The sequence below is a fragment of the Mangifera indica genome, unplaced genomic scaffold (genome assembly GCF_011075055.1).
Source record: "Mangifera indica cultivar Alphonso unplaced genomic scaffold, CATAS_Mindica_2.1 Un_0091, whole genome shotgun sequence".
Classification (NCBI taxonomy): Eukaryota; Viridiplantae; Streptophyta; class Magnoliopsida; order Sapindales; family Anacardiaceae; genus Mangifera; species Mangifera indica.
Window position 1 is genome coordinate 1 of NW_025401183.1, and position 18510 is coordinate 18510.

General features: G+C 34.6%; 2 protein-coding genes and 2 pseudogenes across 4 annotated transcripts; 1 reads left to right on the top strand and 3 right to left on the bottom strand.

Annotated features, from left to right (window-relative positions):
• Positions 1–5: 5 nt before the first annotated feature.
• Positions 6–2849, bottom strand: LOC123207656 (annotated as a pseudogene).
• Positions 2850–4980: 2131 nt separating this feature from the next.
• LOC123207658 (probable carbohydrate esterase At4g34215) lies at positions 4981–6312 on the bottom strand. 3 transcript variants are annotated; one of them, XM_044625123.1, is made up of 3 exons: positions 5644–6312; positions 5346–5562; positions 4981–5212 (listed from the first exon to the last, which is right to left on the bottom strand). In XM_044625123.1, exons 1-2 carry the CDS (start codon positions 6175–6177, stop codon positions 5356–5358), a joined length of 741 nt encoding a protein of 246 aa, XP_044481058.1. In that variant the 5' UTR covers positions 6178–6312; the 3' UTR covers positions 4981–5212; positions 5346–5355. The 3 variants fall into 3 exon arrangements, with proteins under 3 accessions (XP_044481058.1, XP_044481057.1, XP_044481056.1); XM_044625122.1 differs by having other exon boundaries at positions 4981–5216; XM_044625121.1 differs by having other exon boundaries at positions 4981–5562.
• Positions 6313–8555: 2243 nt separating this feature from the next.
• LOC123207651 (protein TIC 21, chloroplastic-like) lies at positions 8556–11970 on the top strand. The gene is made up of 4 exons (XM_044625113.1): positions 8556–8848; positions 9713–9970; positions 10647–10850; positions 11645–11970. The coding sequence occupies exons 1-4, from the start codon at positions 8594–8596 to the stop codon at positions 11747–11749; spliced, it is 822 nt and encodes a 273-aa protein (XP_044481048.1). The 5' UTR covers positions 8556–8593; the 3' UTR covers positions 11750–11970.
• A 1363-nt stretch (positions 11971–13333) lies between these two features.
• On the bottom strand, positions 13334–14740 carry LOC123207661 (annotated as a pseudogene).
• Positions 14741–18510: the final 3770 nt, after the last annotated feature.

An 18510-nucleotide genomic window follows, 5' to 3' on the forward strand; every position in this document is an offset into this window, starting at 1 on the left:
ACGTTTTCTTCTCCCAAGATACTGCCCACTGTGCCAATCATACCTGGCTGATCAACCTGTCTGCAAAGTAGATATCCTTCCAAGCTCACATCCACTCCAAAAGTTCCTACCCATGATAAAAGTGGAATTCCATCCTTCACCTTCCCACAACCCTAATCTCCCAGAATCAGACATGGCACTGGCAAATTTCGATTCAACATTGGCAATCTGACCTGGAATTTTTGAAACTCACAAGTGGATTCTCAGGTGAGCCATCTAAAAGTATTCGCTCTTCAGTTATGCGAAGACCTCTCTGTTTGGGCGTGTAAACAGCATTGGACCAAGTTCACAAACACACTAGATAGGGCTCAATCAGACCCTTGGTAGGATCATGGCGCGAAGGAGTCTAGTGTCAAGGTCATCCGGGCTCAAGCAGAAGCAATGTAAACTTTCACACTTTTCACACCACTTCCTCCTGCTACTAGTTGGACAGCCAGTCTCCCAAGTTTTTCAGCAAGTTCCACAAATGGTTTCAACTCTGTTAGAACCTGCATTGAATATAATGATAAAAGTGAATCTTATGCTCCTTAAATCTCCTCTCTCTCATTTATAAAGTAAAATATCAGCAAAACTTATGTAACTAATTAATGCCAATAGCTTGAAATTCATCAGCTAAGGCAACCTGCTTAAATTTATATATAAAAAATGAATAGGCAAGCCCAAGTGCTTGCAATCATTACTAAAAAAACAATTTGACAGTGCTACACATGCACCAATTAGAAGAAGAAAAAAAAGGTTTAAAAGGACACAAACAGCAATATAATAATAGCCTTAAGCATAACTGTATGAAGCGGCCAAGCCTCACAACCAAAACCAATCAGTTGACCTTGGCATAGCCTGCCACCAATTACTACCAACTTGATAAAATGAAGTTTCATGCTCTCCATTATATAACAACTATCTACTAAATTAGGCTGGTCCAATTAGAAATTATAACATAAGATAGAATTCATTATATACCTCAGCAGGAACCATTGGTGCATTAACTGCAGTAGCTGCAAGCTCTCCTCTCAAGGCTCCCACTACGGCTTCAGCAATTTCAATGGCAACTCCTTCCTGAAATCGAACCCAACATTACTTGATAACATTATTTTGTGAGGATTATAGAAAACATAACCAATTGCATTAGCTGATCTAATAAACCTGAGCCTCCATTGTACTAGCACCAAGATGTGGAGTCACAGTAACCCTCTCATGTTGTACCAGCTTGCTGTCTGTTGGTGGTGGCTCCACTGTGAAAACATCAAGTGCTGCCTGTGACAGAGAAGATCATTTTATTAACTCTTCTTTACGATAAAAACATCGTGCTTCAGACTATGAGAATGCTCACCTGTGCAACAATTCCAGCATCCAGCGCCCTCACCAAAGCTTCCTCATCAATCACACCTCCACGAGCAACATTGACAATTCTAACTCCTTTCTTCATTTTCGCAAAAGTCTCATCATTAAGCATCTTTGATGTGGCAGGGTAAGAGGCATATGCAGAGAGAGATGAAATCAGCATTAGCTATAGCTTCATCAAAGCTCACAAGTTCCACACCGATAGCACGAGCACGGTCTGCCGGTGCATACGGATCATGTGCAATAACATTCATACCAAGACCCTTAGCTCGACGAGCAACCTCTGATCCAACCTTTCCAAACCCCAGCACAGCAAGTGTTTTACCCACAAGAGAAACACCAACATACTTGTTCCGTTGCCACTTCCCTATATTTCACAACACCCATGCAAACCAACATATTAATAAATCTCAGCACAACGGATCTCCAAAATCATTATATCGAGAAATATAAGTTCATTTAGAAGATCTGTTCTTAGTTTTTAACACAAAAGCTTAATAAACTCCAAAAATTAGTAAAATAAATCGGCCCAATGAAAACTAATACACAATTCTATTAAGTACTTCCAGTTCATTTGATTGCAATTCGAAAATAATAATCAACAAGAAAATTTATATCACTATTTTCAAAATCCAAGAATTATTATTATATAATTTTCAAAGCATTTCAACTCATTCAAACTAAATGAGTCCTAATCAAGTTTCTTGAATCCTTTATTTTCAAATGAAAAACTGCATGTAAATTATATATGAAACAGGGAGTAATTAAACGAACTAACCGGCTTTGACAGAGGCATCAGCCTGCGCCACATTTCTGGCCATGGCAGCCAAAAGCGCGATCCCGTGCTCCGCAGCCGCAACAGTATTAGCAGTAGGCGCGTTCACAACCAAACATCCGAACTCGGTAGCAGAAGCCAGATCCACATTATCGATACCCACACCGGCTCTGCCGACCACCTTCAACCTCCCACCCGAAGACTCAAACACTTCACGGCTCACCTTTGTCCCGCTCCGCACAATCAGCGCGTCGCACAACGAGATCTTGGTGCAGAGCTCCTCTGGAGTCAAGTTATAAGAGCAGTCGACGTTGGCAAACTCCTTAAGGAGATCCAAACCCGCCGCTCCCAGCTTCTCGGCCACGAGTACGGTCGGTTTGGAGGAAAGTCCACCGCTGGAAGCCACTATGACGAACCGAGGCAGGTCCCGCTTACGACCGCTGAGATTAACGGAGAAAACGGGGAAAACAGATTGTTTGGAAGAGAGAGGGAGCTTGAGAGAAGGGTGACGGAGAGTTGAGGCGGTGAATAACGTGGCCATTTTGTTTGACGGCAGAGTTCGTGAATGAAAGTAAAGTGAGAACTGGAGAACGAATTTATAGTAACGGAGTGTTTGGGTGGTCAGTGAGAGTGCGAAGGGTTTAAACGAAAGCGAGGTTTATGCAGGCGCGTGTCGTGGAGTGTGCAAAGGTTGCTGCTCCAATAAGTTTTAGGTTTGGTTTGGTTTGGTTTGGTAAGTTGTTAGGTGTTCTTTGGTTTATATATGGTTATTACATTATAATTTAGAAATAAGTAAAAAATGAAAAAGAAAATTACGAAAAATTATACAATTAATAAACTATTTAAGGAAATTGCACCCAACGTTTCATGTGTTCCCTTATTATTAAAGAAATAAAAATTTATAATTTTATCTTGAAAATAAGTAATTTGAAAATTTTATTTTATGAAATAATAAATTTGTTCATGGGAAGTTATACCATGAAGTCTAGGAATTCAAAATTTTCACTTTTTTTTAAACTTTTTCTCACTTGTTTATTATTCTCTTTAATAAATATGAGCAATGTTATGTGGACCCATTTTTTATATATAATTCATATAACAGTAATGTGTCATCATACAATTATGTGATTTTAAAATATGTGTCATCATATAATAAAAAAATATCCAATTATATGATGATACATCATCTATATACATAAATTATATATAAAAAATAGATATACATAGTTTTATTGAATAAATATATCTTTAATTTTTACTATCTCCGTATTTATTTATACACAAGAGTATAACAAAAAAACAATTAAAAGAGTAGTAAAATAATAAAAAGAGTCATCGACAACAAATAACTATAAAAAAGAGAGTTTTATAAATTAAAAATCATAATAAAAAAATAAGAAAAATAATTATATGAAAGAGAAGTTGGACTGAAGAGTTAGGATTATAAGATAGATTATCGAACAAAATGAGATGGTGAGGTTAATCATGAATCCGATTAAAAATAAATAAAATAAAATATATAAAAAATGTTTTTATATAACATAAATTTTTTATAATTTATGTTATTATAATGTTATTTTATAATTTTAAAAAATAAAATAATATTATTATATCTTGATAATTTTTTTGAATTAAGTTTAATTTTAAATAAAAATTGTTATTTAAATATTATAAAGATTAAGAAGTACTTTGACGCAAAGAAAGATTGGGAAGGAAACTAACTTTTTTAATAAAAAATTAGAATAAAAAGTATCCATCCCTAGAATAGCATTAAATTAGGTGTAAGTATTTCTTGGACATTGGTCCAAACAACGGCAACAGTAGCCGCAGGTGGTAATGATTAAAAATAATAAAAATAAATAATACGACTTTTACAAAAAATAGTAATTTGTCTTCACGAACAGGTAAAAAGGTTGGTGAAGAAATTGATGACGTAAACAATACGACATAAGATGACGCGCTTGAGAGTCGCGTATAATTGAATTAATAGTGCATGCGAATCCAGCGTAGGATCTGAGCATCAAAACATATACCGGGTTGGCAGCACTTAGAAAAGTTTTATTTTGCTTTGTCGATTAATAAACAAATTTTCTTAAGTAGATTCACGTGGTAGACTTTGCTGAGAGACACCGGGTAAGGCACTAATAAATTGAAACCCTTCGGAAAAAATAATAATAACTTTTTTTTTAAATTTAATATTAAAAAAATTATTAATTTTAAAAATATAGTTAAATCTATTTTTACTGATAAGATCTTTCAGTATTCACTTACTGTTTGGTATTCCAATTAATACTTATGCTGTGGTTACAGGAATATATGTTCAATGAAATGTCAACTGACTCTGAAACTAAGCTGTCGGGTGCTTGATAAATTTTTCAAGATCCATAAAACATTTTTCCAGCCCAGCCATCGTTTTGATAGGGGAAATTGCTTATTGTAAGACCAAACCAAGATTATTGGCACCATGGCTGCGAGAGACTAAAATATTAGTATGCCACTCCAAAGGAAAAACTAGATAAGAGACTATTTATGGCAGGTCTAGAGGTAAAAGATGGTGCACACCCCTAAGGTCAAAGACAAACCAACCAGTCCTTCAAATGCAAATTTCACTGTAGAACAACCAAGATTATTGGCCGGTAGGCACAAGAAGACTACAATCTTGACAGAATTGCAGATCCAAAGACATGACACCAACGAAACAAAAATCCATTCAGTTGGGACGATATGAAATGTCAAGACCAGATTAAGCCATTTTTACAATCAATGAAGACCAGAATGCTCTTTTCTTTCTCCATTGAAGTCATTGCATCATCTAACAGGCATAGTTTGAAGATATATCACACTCACTTGAATAAAATCGATAAAAATTCGTGTCCAGTGATATTTTTTCAGACCCACTAACTTAATCCTACAATTACTACAACAAATATCCCTAAAAATCTTAAGACAATAGCAGAAAAGAGGCTTCTTGTTCACCTCTGAAGTTTGGATTGCCACACTCACGTCGAGCTCTTAGTTAATGAGTGAAGCTTAGCTTCTTCTTTGGATGCAGACCTTCTTCCTAACACACAAATGGGGGTTTATAAAAATTCTCTACAACATAAGAATCAAATTCACATAGAACCCAGTCGTTAAAGACAAGCCATTTAATTTGATCTAAAAAGTTTCGGCAGATAGCATAAACACATACAACATTTGGATCATTGAGCTGAGCCTGCAAAATGCTTCAAGTATGCTTCGCCCAGAATGTGACCCAACTTGACCTGGGCTGCTGTAGTAAGGTGAAGGTGATCTTCTTTGAGCTCCAACCCCTTGGCATCAACACACACAACATTTGGAAGATTTATCCCCATTTGTGCCTCCCTAATTTTCTCCATGTATCTTTTATCCCCCGATGCTATTGCAACCTGCACAAAATTTTACCCATTTGATCGATACACTAAATGACCAGGTGAATTATTAATGGAAAATTTTTAGTCCAATCCAACCTGAATTATTGGGAGTGAAGGCAAACCCAGATCTTCCCTCACATTATGAATCAGGGTTTCCATATTTCTCTGGTACGCATCAGCATCTTGCTGAGTAGACGTGTCACTCTCTCCTTGGTACCACAGCATACATTTAATTTCTCCACCACTCTTTACACTTTCTTTACTCCTACTCACCATGTGCTCATATAATTTCTCGCCACGCGCCCACTCTCTGATCGCCGTTCCTCCCACCGCACACGGCACCAGCCCCACTATGGTCTCTCCCCCCACGCGCTCCCTCACCAGATTGGCGAAAGACATCCCCGGCCCCACCCCACAGACCTTTGCAGTGTCGATGTCGGCGTGGAGTGGCTCACGCGCTTGTTCCCAGTTGAGCTTGGCGCTGAGACGGAGGATGGAGGGGTGAGATTGGCATTCTGATGGGACTACTCCGTCCCAATGGCGGTGTTTGTTTACACCACCCCGGCCTGCCATGTTACTCTGCCCGGACAGGATGAAGATCTGAGTTGGGTCTGGAATGGTAGAATCCATTGTTTCGAAACGGCTGACCTTGACGAGGTTTAAAGAATTTCTTCAATGGAGAGTCGAATATCGTTCCAGCAGAACAAAGGAAAATGACGGTGAAGATGGGAAGCAGATCTGTTGCGGATGCCATGGATTGATGGACAAAATTAATTATATGACCCAATTTGATGCCATCTGTAAAACCAGCCCACTAAGGGTCCAAATTGAAGTAAAGGCATGTTTGATTTGTGAAATTCTAAGGAATGGAGATGATCTGAGTGTATCAAAATGGGTCAAACCCAAATCTGGCAGTGGGCCACGTTCGACCAGGCCAGGCTGGGTTACATCGACTTCGGTGCAGTATATTATGTCTGTGGGCCAGATGAAGCCGAGACCCACACAATTATGGGCCTTACAGACCAAGTCAACGCACAAAATTACTAAAACCCACAATATGATCTATAATTCATGCGGTCATATCATACTGAATCCTTAACAGAGTTGTCTATTAATTTTAATAAAAAATGACAATTTTTAAATAATTTCTTTTAGATTATGTTTTTTAATAAAAAAATATGTTAGAAAATTAATTTATGATTAAAAAGAAAATAAACTGTATTTATATTTGGTAAATTAAATTCTTATAATTGACCTCCACTATATAAAAATAACCAAAACTTATGTTTATTTTGTAATCAATCTCACCTACCAACAAAATTCTACCCTTGTTCTCCACTTTCTCGAGACAGTTCCCTTCTATATTACAAGTAGATGGATTATGGGTGTCCATGATTACATGTTATTTTTCAACCAACCAATGTGGGTTTATTTTGCCCGACTTGGTGGTGAGATTATACAAATACTATCAGAAGAAATTTGGTACAGAGTACGTTAACAGTTGAAGAGAATAAAGAGTATTGGTCATGTTTATCAAACTGTGTAGCTTTGCATTGGTGATAGGCTGAGCCACTACATTTGCTCTATAAAAGTCAAGCTGTAGTCTAAAATAATATCAATAAAATTATGTATATTTATTTTAAATACATAAATAAATAAATAAATTAGTATATGAATAAATAATTTTAAATTAAAAATAAAATAATATTCTATTATATAATAAGATATATATATAAATATATACTTATTTATTTATTCAAAATGAGTATATATAATATTATTTAAATAATATTAGTAATTTAATGTCCCGAAGAAACTATTCACGGCATATGAAAGATGGGTAAAGTAAAGAATCTCATTCTGTTCACCTACACAACTTTAAATAATAACTTTATAGTGTTTAGTTTAAGTATTATAATTAAAATATTACCAAAAAGATTATCGGATATCTTGTGTTCTCTTTATTTCTCTTCACATGTTGCCTTTATTATGTTTTGTAAATTTTGGATTGGCCAAAGGACTATTTTCCACCAAAGGATTGTTATTTTTTTAAGTATCCTCCCTTTAACTTTAAAAATTTCAAATACTTACTTATAAGTAGTTAAAATTAATAGTAGTTAAATTTAATAATAGTAAGAGTAAAATCGTTATTTTATCTATAATATTAAAAATAAACTAAAATATAATCTCTTTTTCCTCCCCTAAACTTTGAAAACTAAAAGTTTTTCTCCAACCAAAGTTTTAAAAAATGACAGTTTCCCCTTAGGGTTTGGTTTCCAAATCTCTGACGCTAAATTCGACAATATTGTCGACTGTCTATCCCTCCCGAAACTTTCTCTTTCTCTGACGGTCTCTCTCCATCAATTTGGACGTCCATCCGTTGTTAATATTCTTCTAAAAGATGAAGAGTTTCATTGGGGAAGACAAAGAGTTTTGTCTTCCCCAACGAAGTTTTTCGTTTCTCGTCGTCTTTTAAGTTTCATTCGACACTGATCGGGCGTCCAAATGGGTGGAGAGACACTGTCGGAAGGAGAGGAACCTTCGAGAGGGATAACAACAACACTGGATTTAGCTTTGAAGATCTGAAAACCAAACCCTAAAGGGAAATTGTTATTTTTTAAACTTAGGTTGGGAAAAAAACTTTTAGTTTTTAAAGTTAGGGGAAAAAAAAGATAAAATTTTAAGGGTTTAGAGTTTCGTTAAATTTAACTACTTATGAGTGGGTATTTAAGATTTTCAAAATTAAATGGGGATACTTGGAAAAAACAGCAATCCTTGGGTGGGAAATAGTCCTTTGGCCTTTTGGATTTTGAAACAATTCAGATAGCTCCTAAATTTTGTTTCGACAATTTAAGGTTAATTTTTTAACAACATCAACAACTATAAAATTGACCAAAATTTTATCAGACAGAACTTCGGGCCGGGCCGAAGTTGATTACTGGGCTAATTAGGCCCATTATAAGTGGTCCCAGCAGCAAGTGTTCTTTTGAGTATAGTTGCTTCGCTTTAACCAAGTATCTTCAATCGTTAGACATAATTGTAAATTATGCAAGTGCTTTTGTTGCCGCCCACCGGTCGCTCCTGCATCCTACCGCCGGTAGTGGGGCTGTTTCCCTCCCACCGCCGTATCTCCAGCAATGTTGGTGTGTGTCCGCCAAATTGTTTCTCCTCTGCCAAAACCCTTCAGTCTTCTTCTAATTGTGGAGGATCAAGATACTCTATCACTAAACTCGCTTCTTCTCCGGTCACACCGGCTTTTACATCTCGCATAGACGATTCGGAAAAGGCAAAACTTGCCCAGGTTTGTTTGCCCCTTCTCGCGTTTTATATCTTTATTTCTGTGATTTGTTGCTTAGATAACGTGGGAAATAAAAAGAAAGATGTTTATTTTCTTTCTTGAAGCCTTGGTTAAGCATAATTCAACTAGGGTTTTGGCTTTGTTAGATGTTTTATGATTAATTTACCGGGACAGTGGACGCGTATTTGATGGAGTAATGTCTCCTGATATTATAATGCATGTAGCATTCGTTTAAAAATTCCAATCATGTAGCTGTTAATATGGATGGACCAGATGGTTAGACTAATAAGGTTGGAAATTGTACTTTGTATGTTTTGCTTTACTCCAGATTTTAGTAAACGTTACCAATTTGGTGTTGTAACTTGTAACTGGCTTGTCAATCTACTATAGCCCTCACCTTTTCTTACAATAAAGACCCAGGAAGTTATAGAGCAACATGTAATTTGGGTAACCAAATGAGGTGTAAAATTTGGATGGAGAAAGTTAGAAAGTTACCAATGCATAAATTTTGACTTCCGGTCAAGATTTTCAGATGTTGGTTAGTTTATTTCAGTTTACTTTGTAAGCAGTTGTTAAGCATTGTTTATGTTGAGTACAAGTCAAGTGGCGTCACCATGTTGATTCTGTCAGTGCTTTTTAGGGTTTGGGAGATGTTTGTGAACTTAGTGAATTAACTTGCATGCATATTGTAAAACTCTCTGAGTTTTTTTTTAATAATTTTTTCTGGGTTTTTGATTTTCAATAAGTAATATTTTTGTGATGTTGATTTACGAGTAACTATTTGGATATATATGATAGAGATTTTCTTATTACATCTCTGTGATAAGTTTAATTTCTTGTTAGGCCTTTTGATTTTCAATGCCGCAGGTTGCAAAGAGATTAGAGAACACATCAAGGAGTTTCAAGCGGTTGGGTAGCTTAGGGTTCTGGGGGCAGCTAGTGTGCACTGTGGTGGCTGCAGTGATTCTTTCTTTTTCAATTGTTGTTACTGGGAAGATCACGTCTCCTGCCACCTTCTATGCCACTGCTGGTGGGATTGCAGCTGCATTTATTTCAGTGTTTTGGTCATTTGGGTATATTCAACTTTCTGAGAAGCTTCAGAAAACTGCTAGTGACCCTTCCAAGGTATGTTATATTGTTGTAGTCACATAGCAATCTTAACGTTCTTCTCAAATATTATAAAAAAAATCAAGTTCTGGTTTGTTACACTTAAGTTAGCACTACTGTCAAGATGTAGGGTTTTACATTTGATGATATCCAACATTCCCTATCACTTAACTGAAGTAAATATTAATTCTTTCTGGGCATAGCTCAGCTTTTAAGCTACTGAAGGATCTTAGCTTATGTGGAATAGAAAGTTGTTTTTTTTATGGTATGACAAATTAGGTTTAATTGAACTGAAAACAAAGAACCAACACTTAATTCAAGCAGTATCACTGTGGGAAGAATCAAATACTATCTTTCAGCTTTGCAATAGTACACTTATTTTTACTTGTGGCAGTTTGTATACTAGTCTTTGTTATTTTGTGCAATCTTATTATCTAAGAAAAAATTGTTTGTGTTTGTTATTATTATTATTGGTCAGTTTTTAGCGGTAATAATTGACATGATTTCAATAATTTTAAAAAATCTCCCCTTGGATATGTAGAAGAGCAATTCATATCTTATTAGATGTCTACACTGAAAGAATCACTTATTGAGCCATGACAAGTGCTTCCAACTTCGGTTTGATGCATAAGAAATTAACACAATATTCTTTTTTAAGTATTTAGCTGAAGTTTATGAATTTCTGAGGTTTCAGGCTCCTCCTCGTGCTGATGTGGTGAAAAGCTTGAAAAATGGCATAATATTAAATCTTCTGGGAATGGGTGCCGCTATTCTTGGAATGCAAGCCACTGTCGGACAGTTGGTTGCAAAGGCTCTTACTTCCTCAGCTAATCCATATTACCAGGGAGTACCTCCTGGCTACAGTCCTGTTCTGGCATTGGATGTATTCCTTGTGCAGGTACACTATTGACTTCAGCTGATACTACTTTTTGTTAATTTTGGATATTTTGATTTGTCTTATTGTATATATCAGTCGGGGACCAATTAATTTATTCTTGTTTTTAGAATTTATTCAAACAGAAGAGAGAAATAAAATTAAAAAAAAAAAAGAAGGATCTAAAATTTATAATCTATATCACAAAAAAAAAGTCCTGCCATTGTCCTGGACTTGGATCCATTGAAAATTCTCCACAGAAACAGAGTTTGAGTAAATCATAAGTGGGATCAAGAGAAAAATAAAGATTTTATGGTGGATTATTTTTGGTGTTATACTGTGTTACTAAAAGCTCTGGATGAGTCTTTCAGGCTCAAAGAAAAAAATTGCAGCTTCTTTATCTTCTTGTTCTATCTTGGAAAAGAAATAATGATTAAGAAAATTTACTCTGGACTGACTCTTTTTAGTCCTATACAAAGTTGCACAGGCTATTCAAATTGTACTTTTTTTAAAATTGAATTTGGTGTGTGCTGTTGAGCATGTAGAGGGATGTTTGTCTCATGAGCCCCAGTGATTCACTGGGTCAGCAAAATGATTAAATTAGGATAAGGATATCTTAGTTCATCATCAACTGAATTGCAGATTCAAAGGCAGCCAAGTTATCTCAGCTGGTTAAGAAACTGCAAAATTTGTGCCATTTTATGGATATTCAGTTGGCCCTGCTCACATATGCAAACATGAAAACATCATTTTAGTGTTGGTTTTATTGTTAGTAATTTTGTGTTTCCTCTCATCTATCTATTGCTTGTGTTGTGCAGGCATCGGCAAACACAATCCTTTCTCATTTTCTGGGGCTTGTTTTCTCATTGGAGCTGCTGCGGTCAGTGACACTACCAGCTTCACCAGTTCCCAGGGTTGCATAATCTCCAACCCTTGATTAAACATGATGTATGCGATTGCTACTAGGAGAAGCATGATTTTGAAGATTCAATAGTTGAAAGTGAAGTATTGCTTGAGCTCATTACATATTTCAATTTCACAATTCTATTATCTTGTTTCTTATACATTTGTTGTTGCAAATATATAAGTAACAAAGGCTTAATTATTCCAACTTTCTATGTGGAGAACTAACTTGGCGGTTTCAGACTTGCTGCACAAATTAAATAAATTTCTTGAATTCATTAATTTGAAAAAAAAAAAAGCCCACGTTAAATTAACACATGATATGGAAATTTTGAAACTTAAATATCATTTCCAAAAACCAAATGTCCCTCTCCCTCAAACAGAGGATTTCTTTCTAATGGAAATGATAATGTAATCACATCATTTCGAAAACTGCATACCAAGAATATTGATTCCTAAACAGGAAGGCAGTCGAAAAATTGCATGTTCTCCCAACCGTTAATAGCTAAAGAGGTTGGCCCAGCTCGTTAAAGGCAATCATGCTAACTGGGTTTTGATGTGAAGTCTGAAAGCATCCTACCAAAAAGTATCCAAAAAATTTCAAAGTTAAAAACCCAGCTCCACGCTTCAAATCCAATCCAAAGAACTTCAGTTTCACAAACAAATAGCCACCTGTATCAAGTACAATTTATGCTTTAGTACACATCCAGAAAAGATGAGATAGTTAAAACATGCTAAAAAGGATGGAGACTTGTGAATGGGAAAACCAAACGCTATAAATGGTGGAAAATTAACAAACTTGTGATTGTGACAGTAGATACACAAATGGCCACAATCAATTCATTCATGGCTCAAATATGTCCAGTCATAAACGAATATATTCTAAGCATACTACTGACATAAACAACTTGAAATTAACTATGGTTATCAAATGTTCAAGAGGACACCACACCAGAAATTAATTAGTAAAAGATAAAGACAGACAGCTCTATTCCCTCATCAGTGATAGTTACTCAAAAAAACACCTGATTAGAGGGTCATCCCAACAAAAACAAGTAACCTTCTTGCCATGGTCTAGCTGATTTCACTGCAAACAGTCCTTTGTAAAGACCCAATAAGACACTATATATTTCAAGCATGTTTAAGACCACACCATGTCTTAACACAATCACATAACTCTGACATGGTCCAAACATAAAACTGTTGTATTATTAGCAACAAGAAAACAAAATCTACAAATGGAATGTGGATTATATTCTCTAGATCCTCATTCATAACCACATCGATACAAGGAAGATAGGAAAGGAAGGAAATTTTCAAATCGTTTGAACATTACAAACTGCTAGAATAGAATACCATTTAGCAAAATCAAGATTTTAATATCTTCTAGCATCTTAGTAACCACGAGGTGTTTCATTCTTATAAACTCACTAGATAGTTACCACTATAACTGAAATACTGTGACACAGAGACATGCAACTATTATGGATGAGCAGTCTCTAAAAAATGGAGAGATGGCAAATGCAAAAAGAACACTCAGTTTTCATAAATTGCAGCATGCACCATTTACAAACAGAGAAACTGAGCAAGAGAAGCAGACTTGCCTACTGAGTTTTCTTTTCTCTCTTTTGGGGCAATGGAATCTTTTTTAGGAGGTTATCATCAATTTTCCTCTATTGTTTGGATAACTCTCTGTGTTTGGCACAACTTTTCATCAATGTGGTCTTGGTACTTGTCATACAGCACAGGCATAGACAAACTAAGAAGAACCCCTGCAAAAAGATCAAAAAAGAATTGTAAGCAATTCTAAAGAATCTTACAGAAAATACAACTAATTAGCAGAGGACTAACCAATACAGACAAATGTGAAAAAGTTGAAGAGACTACCAATGAAAGATATCACCAACAACACAAAAGCAACCTTATGACAAACCCACATCACAAAGAAAATATTTCATTTCAAGTTTTGTCCATTAATAAAATGCTAACAAATCCAATTTCTCATAAGAAAAAATTAGGAGAATCAGCAGCCAACCTGAAGGAATATTTTCAAATTCCTACCCACAGCAATATCATGAGCAATTGACAATGCATAATTGACCCAAACTCGCATCACATGGACAGCCTTTGCAACTGAATGATCTGAAATTTCTAGATCAGAGATGGGAGGCAGAGGCCTGAATCACAGCATCACTATTTTAATGACTTAAAACCACCCATGCTACTTTCCATTTTTAACATCAACTTCCCACCCAAGTCAATGAATTACATATAAACACCCGTGAAATTGAATACTCGCTAACAATGATCACTCTGGAGTCTGGAGGATATATACAAAGCATAAATACCAAAAGTGGTATTCAAATTAACTACCTGTTGAGAAGGGAAGCAGATTTGCACCAGAGGAAGAGGATTGAGACCAGAAGAAGCAACACATTAGAAACAAAAGACAAGAGATTATAACCAGCTCGTTCAAAGAGGAACCATAAAGTTGTTGCCGAAGCTAGCAATACAATCCCTGCACAATATTTTTTCTACAACAAAGTATCAGCAACTACTCAAACACAATAAATGATCATTAAGTTACAGATTATTTAATAAACAAGAAAATCAATGAAACATTTACGCAAACAAGTGTTCTTAGATATAAAACTCGTGGGATTTCTTTGTCACAGTTCACATTAAAAACATTAAAGGATAAAAAATTCAGCCCCACAAGTGTCATATCTTACTTGTACAATACCATAAAGTGTTCCGTCAACATCGATGGTTGGCAATACGAACGTACAAGTAGAGATTCAACAAACAATGGAATTACTCAATCGTAAAAGCAAATCAAATCTATTAAGTAAAAAAATTTCAAGATAAATTCGTTTTCCAACGGCAAAATGAAATAAACAACAAAATATATATAAACATACATATGTGTATACATATATGAATGTATCCTATAAATGACCTAAGCCACCGCAGAGAGTTTGATGGGCAGACAAGCGAAGAGAATCTTCCATGGCCGTAAAGGTTTCAGGGTTTCTGATTGAAACTGAAACGTAGGGGGAAGGGAGGGAGAAGGAGGAGAATGGAGAGTGTACTAACGAGGAAGAGTTGATGCTGACAAACAAAACAAACAGGAACTAAGAATTCAGTTGACTAAAATTCTACCGTTCCGACTTGGCCCAACAGAGGGCCCACAAATATTTATTGTTCTCTTTATTCAACAAGAGATAATAATTAACAGAGGTCTGCAGTGGGAACTGCACCGCGAGCCTTTACTATTCAGTGAATAGCCTGGCAGACCAAGTCGAGGCCGGTCTGGTCTGGCCTGCCCTGTTAACACCTCTAAGTCTAACCACACCTGTCTCTCTACACGAACTAAGTCAATTCATATGGATTTCTCACGCCCGCCATTGTTTTAAGTTCTTTCTTAATGAATCACATTTGAAGAATTATTTCTATACAAGTACGGTGATAATGTTTGCGGGTCCTATCACATGGTCACTATTTTCTTTTTTAGCTTTGGCTAGTTATAATGTAGTCAAAGAACTATTTCCCTCTTAAGATTTAGTGCTATGTATACATATACGCACATGATTGATAAAAAAATTTAAATATTTATTTAATTTTTAATTTATTAAAATACATTCATAAAGTTTGTATTATGTTTAAGAAGTTATATTATTTTTTATTAATAATATCAAAATAATTAAAATTATATTTTATTTTCTTTTTTAGTTTAGAAAACTAATAATTTTTTTTTTATAATTAAGTTTTAAAAAATTTACTTTTTTTTCTTAGGATACCAAACTTAAAATCCAGTTGCTTTCGCCAATGAGTGACAATCCTATAACAGACGAAAGAGTCGTTGCCTTTTAGAGAACAACAATGATTATCTAGATCTGAATGACGTTTTATTGTCTAACAAAATTTGAGGCCTCCAGATACCATTGGTGGCTAGAGGGAGGGATGAAAAAAAACACTTAAGAATTGCGAAGGAAAAAATCATTTTTTAAATTTGAGATCCGAAGGTGAAATATTAATTTTCAAAACCTAAAAAAGAAAATAAGATAAAAAAGATATTTTTTAATATTATTATGAAATGATAATTTTATCTTTATATTTAACGATAATTTTAACAAAAATTTAAGGATAAAAAGATATTAAAATTTTTTATTTATCACAAATATGCCTTTGGGATTTTGAAATAAAACTTTAGAGAGAAATAATCCTTTTGTCTATAATATATTATGGTAAAGAGCATAACGTGAAGTATTATTAAAGGAATAAGAATAGTTGGTATAAATTTGTTGGTATTAAAATGAGCATGCACGCACGTGTGGAGAAAGCCAGGCTTTAGATTTGATTTGGTTGGACTTTGGCAGAAGGAAACGTCCAGGATTGTTCATCACCCACGTGTTACCCCCCTGCTTGCTTGACTTGTTAATTGAAAATTACTCAATAACTTATATTCAATGGGACTAATTTTTAAAGATTATTGACATTAATATGTACAGTTTTATAATATGTAAATTGTTGTATGATTGCTACTTTAAAACCAACATATGATTTACGGGTTTGCTTGTCGGTATTTGTCACGAAGTTCATTGCATTTAACCATTGAAAGTATAATTGCTTCAAGTTTAAATTATTAGGAGGCCAATAGACTAATTCCCACCTAAGGTTTGACTTATTCTTGAACTCTCACACATCAAATCTTAGAAATCTAAATACTTCCCTGTTATTTAATTTCGGTTAAAATTTGTTATTAACTATAAAGACAAAAATATCATTTAACCAATAATATTAAAATACTAAAATTTTATCTTTTTTTTTTTTTGTTTAAAAAATTAATAATTTTTCTCTCATCCAAAAGTTTGAAAAATTACTTTTTCCCTTCCCCAAGGTTCCATTACTTCCCCTTCCTTCTCTAGCAACTGTTCTTCGGTCAACTTCTCATCTGTCTGTGCTCTCTCATGCCTCTTAAATGAAGGTGCAACCATGAACGCAACAAATAGAAGTGGCTTTGTTGAAGATTCGTGTACGATGAATCAGTCTCTTCAATTGATCACCTTAGAGTCTTCCCTTAGAGTTTGATGTACATCTTTGAAATGACGAGAAGGGATGTCAAGAGAGGAGAAATCGTGTGTGATGTCGGAGGAGGATAGCTCAAGTGTTGGAGAGAGGGCAAGGTCGATGTCAATTCAGTCTTAAGCAAAGGAGGAGAAGGAGGAAGAGGATGTTAGAAGGGATGCTGGAAAATGAAGTTGAAGAGAGGGTAAAATTAAAGTTTTCAAAAGTTTGGGGTGGTTGAAATAGAAAAAAAATGAAAACCCTAAATGGTGGAGAAAAAAGTAAAATTTTAAAACTATATTAGAGGGAAATTATACATTTTTAAAACTAAGACGAGAAAAAATGATAAATTTCTTTTAAATAAAATAATTAAATAACATTTTTACTCTTTATATTAATAATAAAATTTAACATAATTTAGATAATGGGTGAGAATTTAAATTTTTTAAATTTTGTGGATGCAACTTTGAGAACATACTAAACTACAGGTGGGAATAAGGCTTTTGGCCTTATTAAAATTGTGTTTGGTGGAAACATAAATCAAAGAGATTCTTCAGGAATTACTTGGATAAGTACAATAGATTAATTGGCTCTCGGACGATTTTAAATTTAAAATAGGCCAAAAGACTTATTCCCACTAAAGGTACAATGAAATCCCGAGCTTCTATCCTCTCATTTTTTTTAACTCAAACACTCATTCATAAACTAAAATTTATTAAATTTTTTAGTTATGCTTAGAGTATAATCGTTATTTAATAATAATATTTTAAAAAATAAAAATTTATATCATTTTACTTTTTTAATTTAAAAAATTAACAATTTTTCTCTAAAATTAAGTTTTAAAAAGTGATATTTTCCCCCCACCTAGGGTTTTCGAATTTTGCCAGCGAATTTTCAACCAATGATGACCAATCTCTCTCCTTCCCGATGTCGTCTCCCTCCGGTGCTTAATATATAATCGATGACCTTTAGAGTTAATGAAATTCAAAAGAAGAGTTGAAACTTTTTGTTTGGATCTTCGTCATCCAAATGAAGAGATCGGTCTCATTTGGAGGAGGACAACTCCCCATTTAGACCGTCGTTGTTGTCTAGACGAAGCTGATTTTATTTGAATGACGAAGATCTAAACGAAGAGTTTTGACTTTTCGTTTAGATTTCATCAAATTCAGACATCGTTAGTCGGATATTAAACACTAGAGAGAGAGAGAGAGAGAGAGAGAGAGAGAGAGAGAGAGACGACACGAAGAGGAGAGAGAGATAGGTCGTCGTTGGCCAGAAATTCGTCGACGAAATTAGAAACCCTAGATAGGGGGAAAATGTTACTTTTCAAAATTTAATTTTAAGAGAAATTATTAATTTTTCAAATTAAAAGGCTAAAAAGATATAAACTTTAAATATTATTGTTAAATAACAATTTTACCTTTAATCATAACTGAAAATTTAATAGATTTTAATTCATAAATAAGTGTTTGAGTTTTCACAAATTAAAAAGTGAGAATATACAATTTTACTATACCTTGGGTGGAAATTAGTGTTTTGGCCATTAAAATACTTTGAATAATTTAATAACTCATAACTATTGTTATAACACATGGTATTAGATTCTTGATCCTTATCTTTACATAAAAGATAAGGATATCTAGGTACCACTAATGATAGAAACAAAAGATTAACTTGGACGCAACAATCAGCATAAAGGCTACAGTCAAACAAA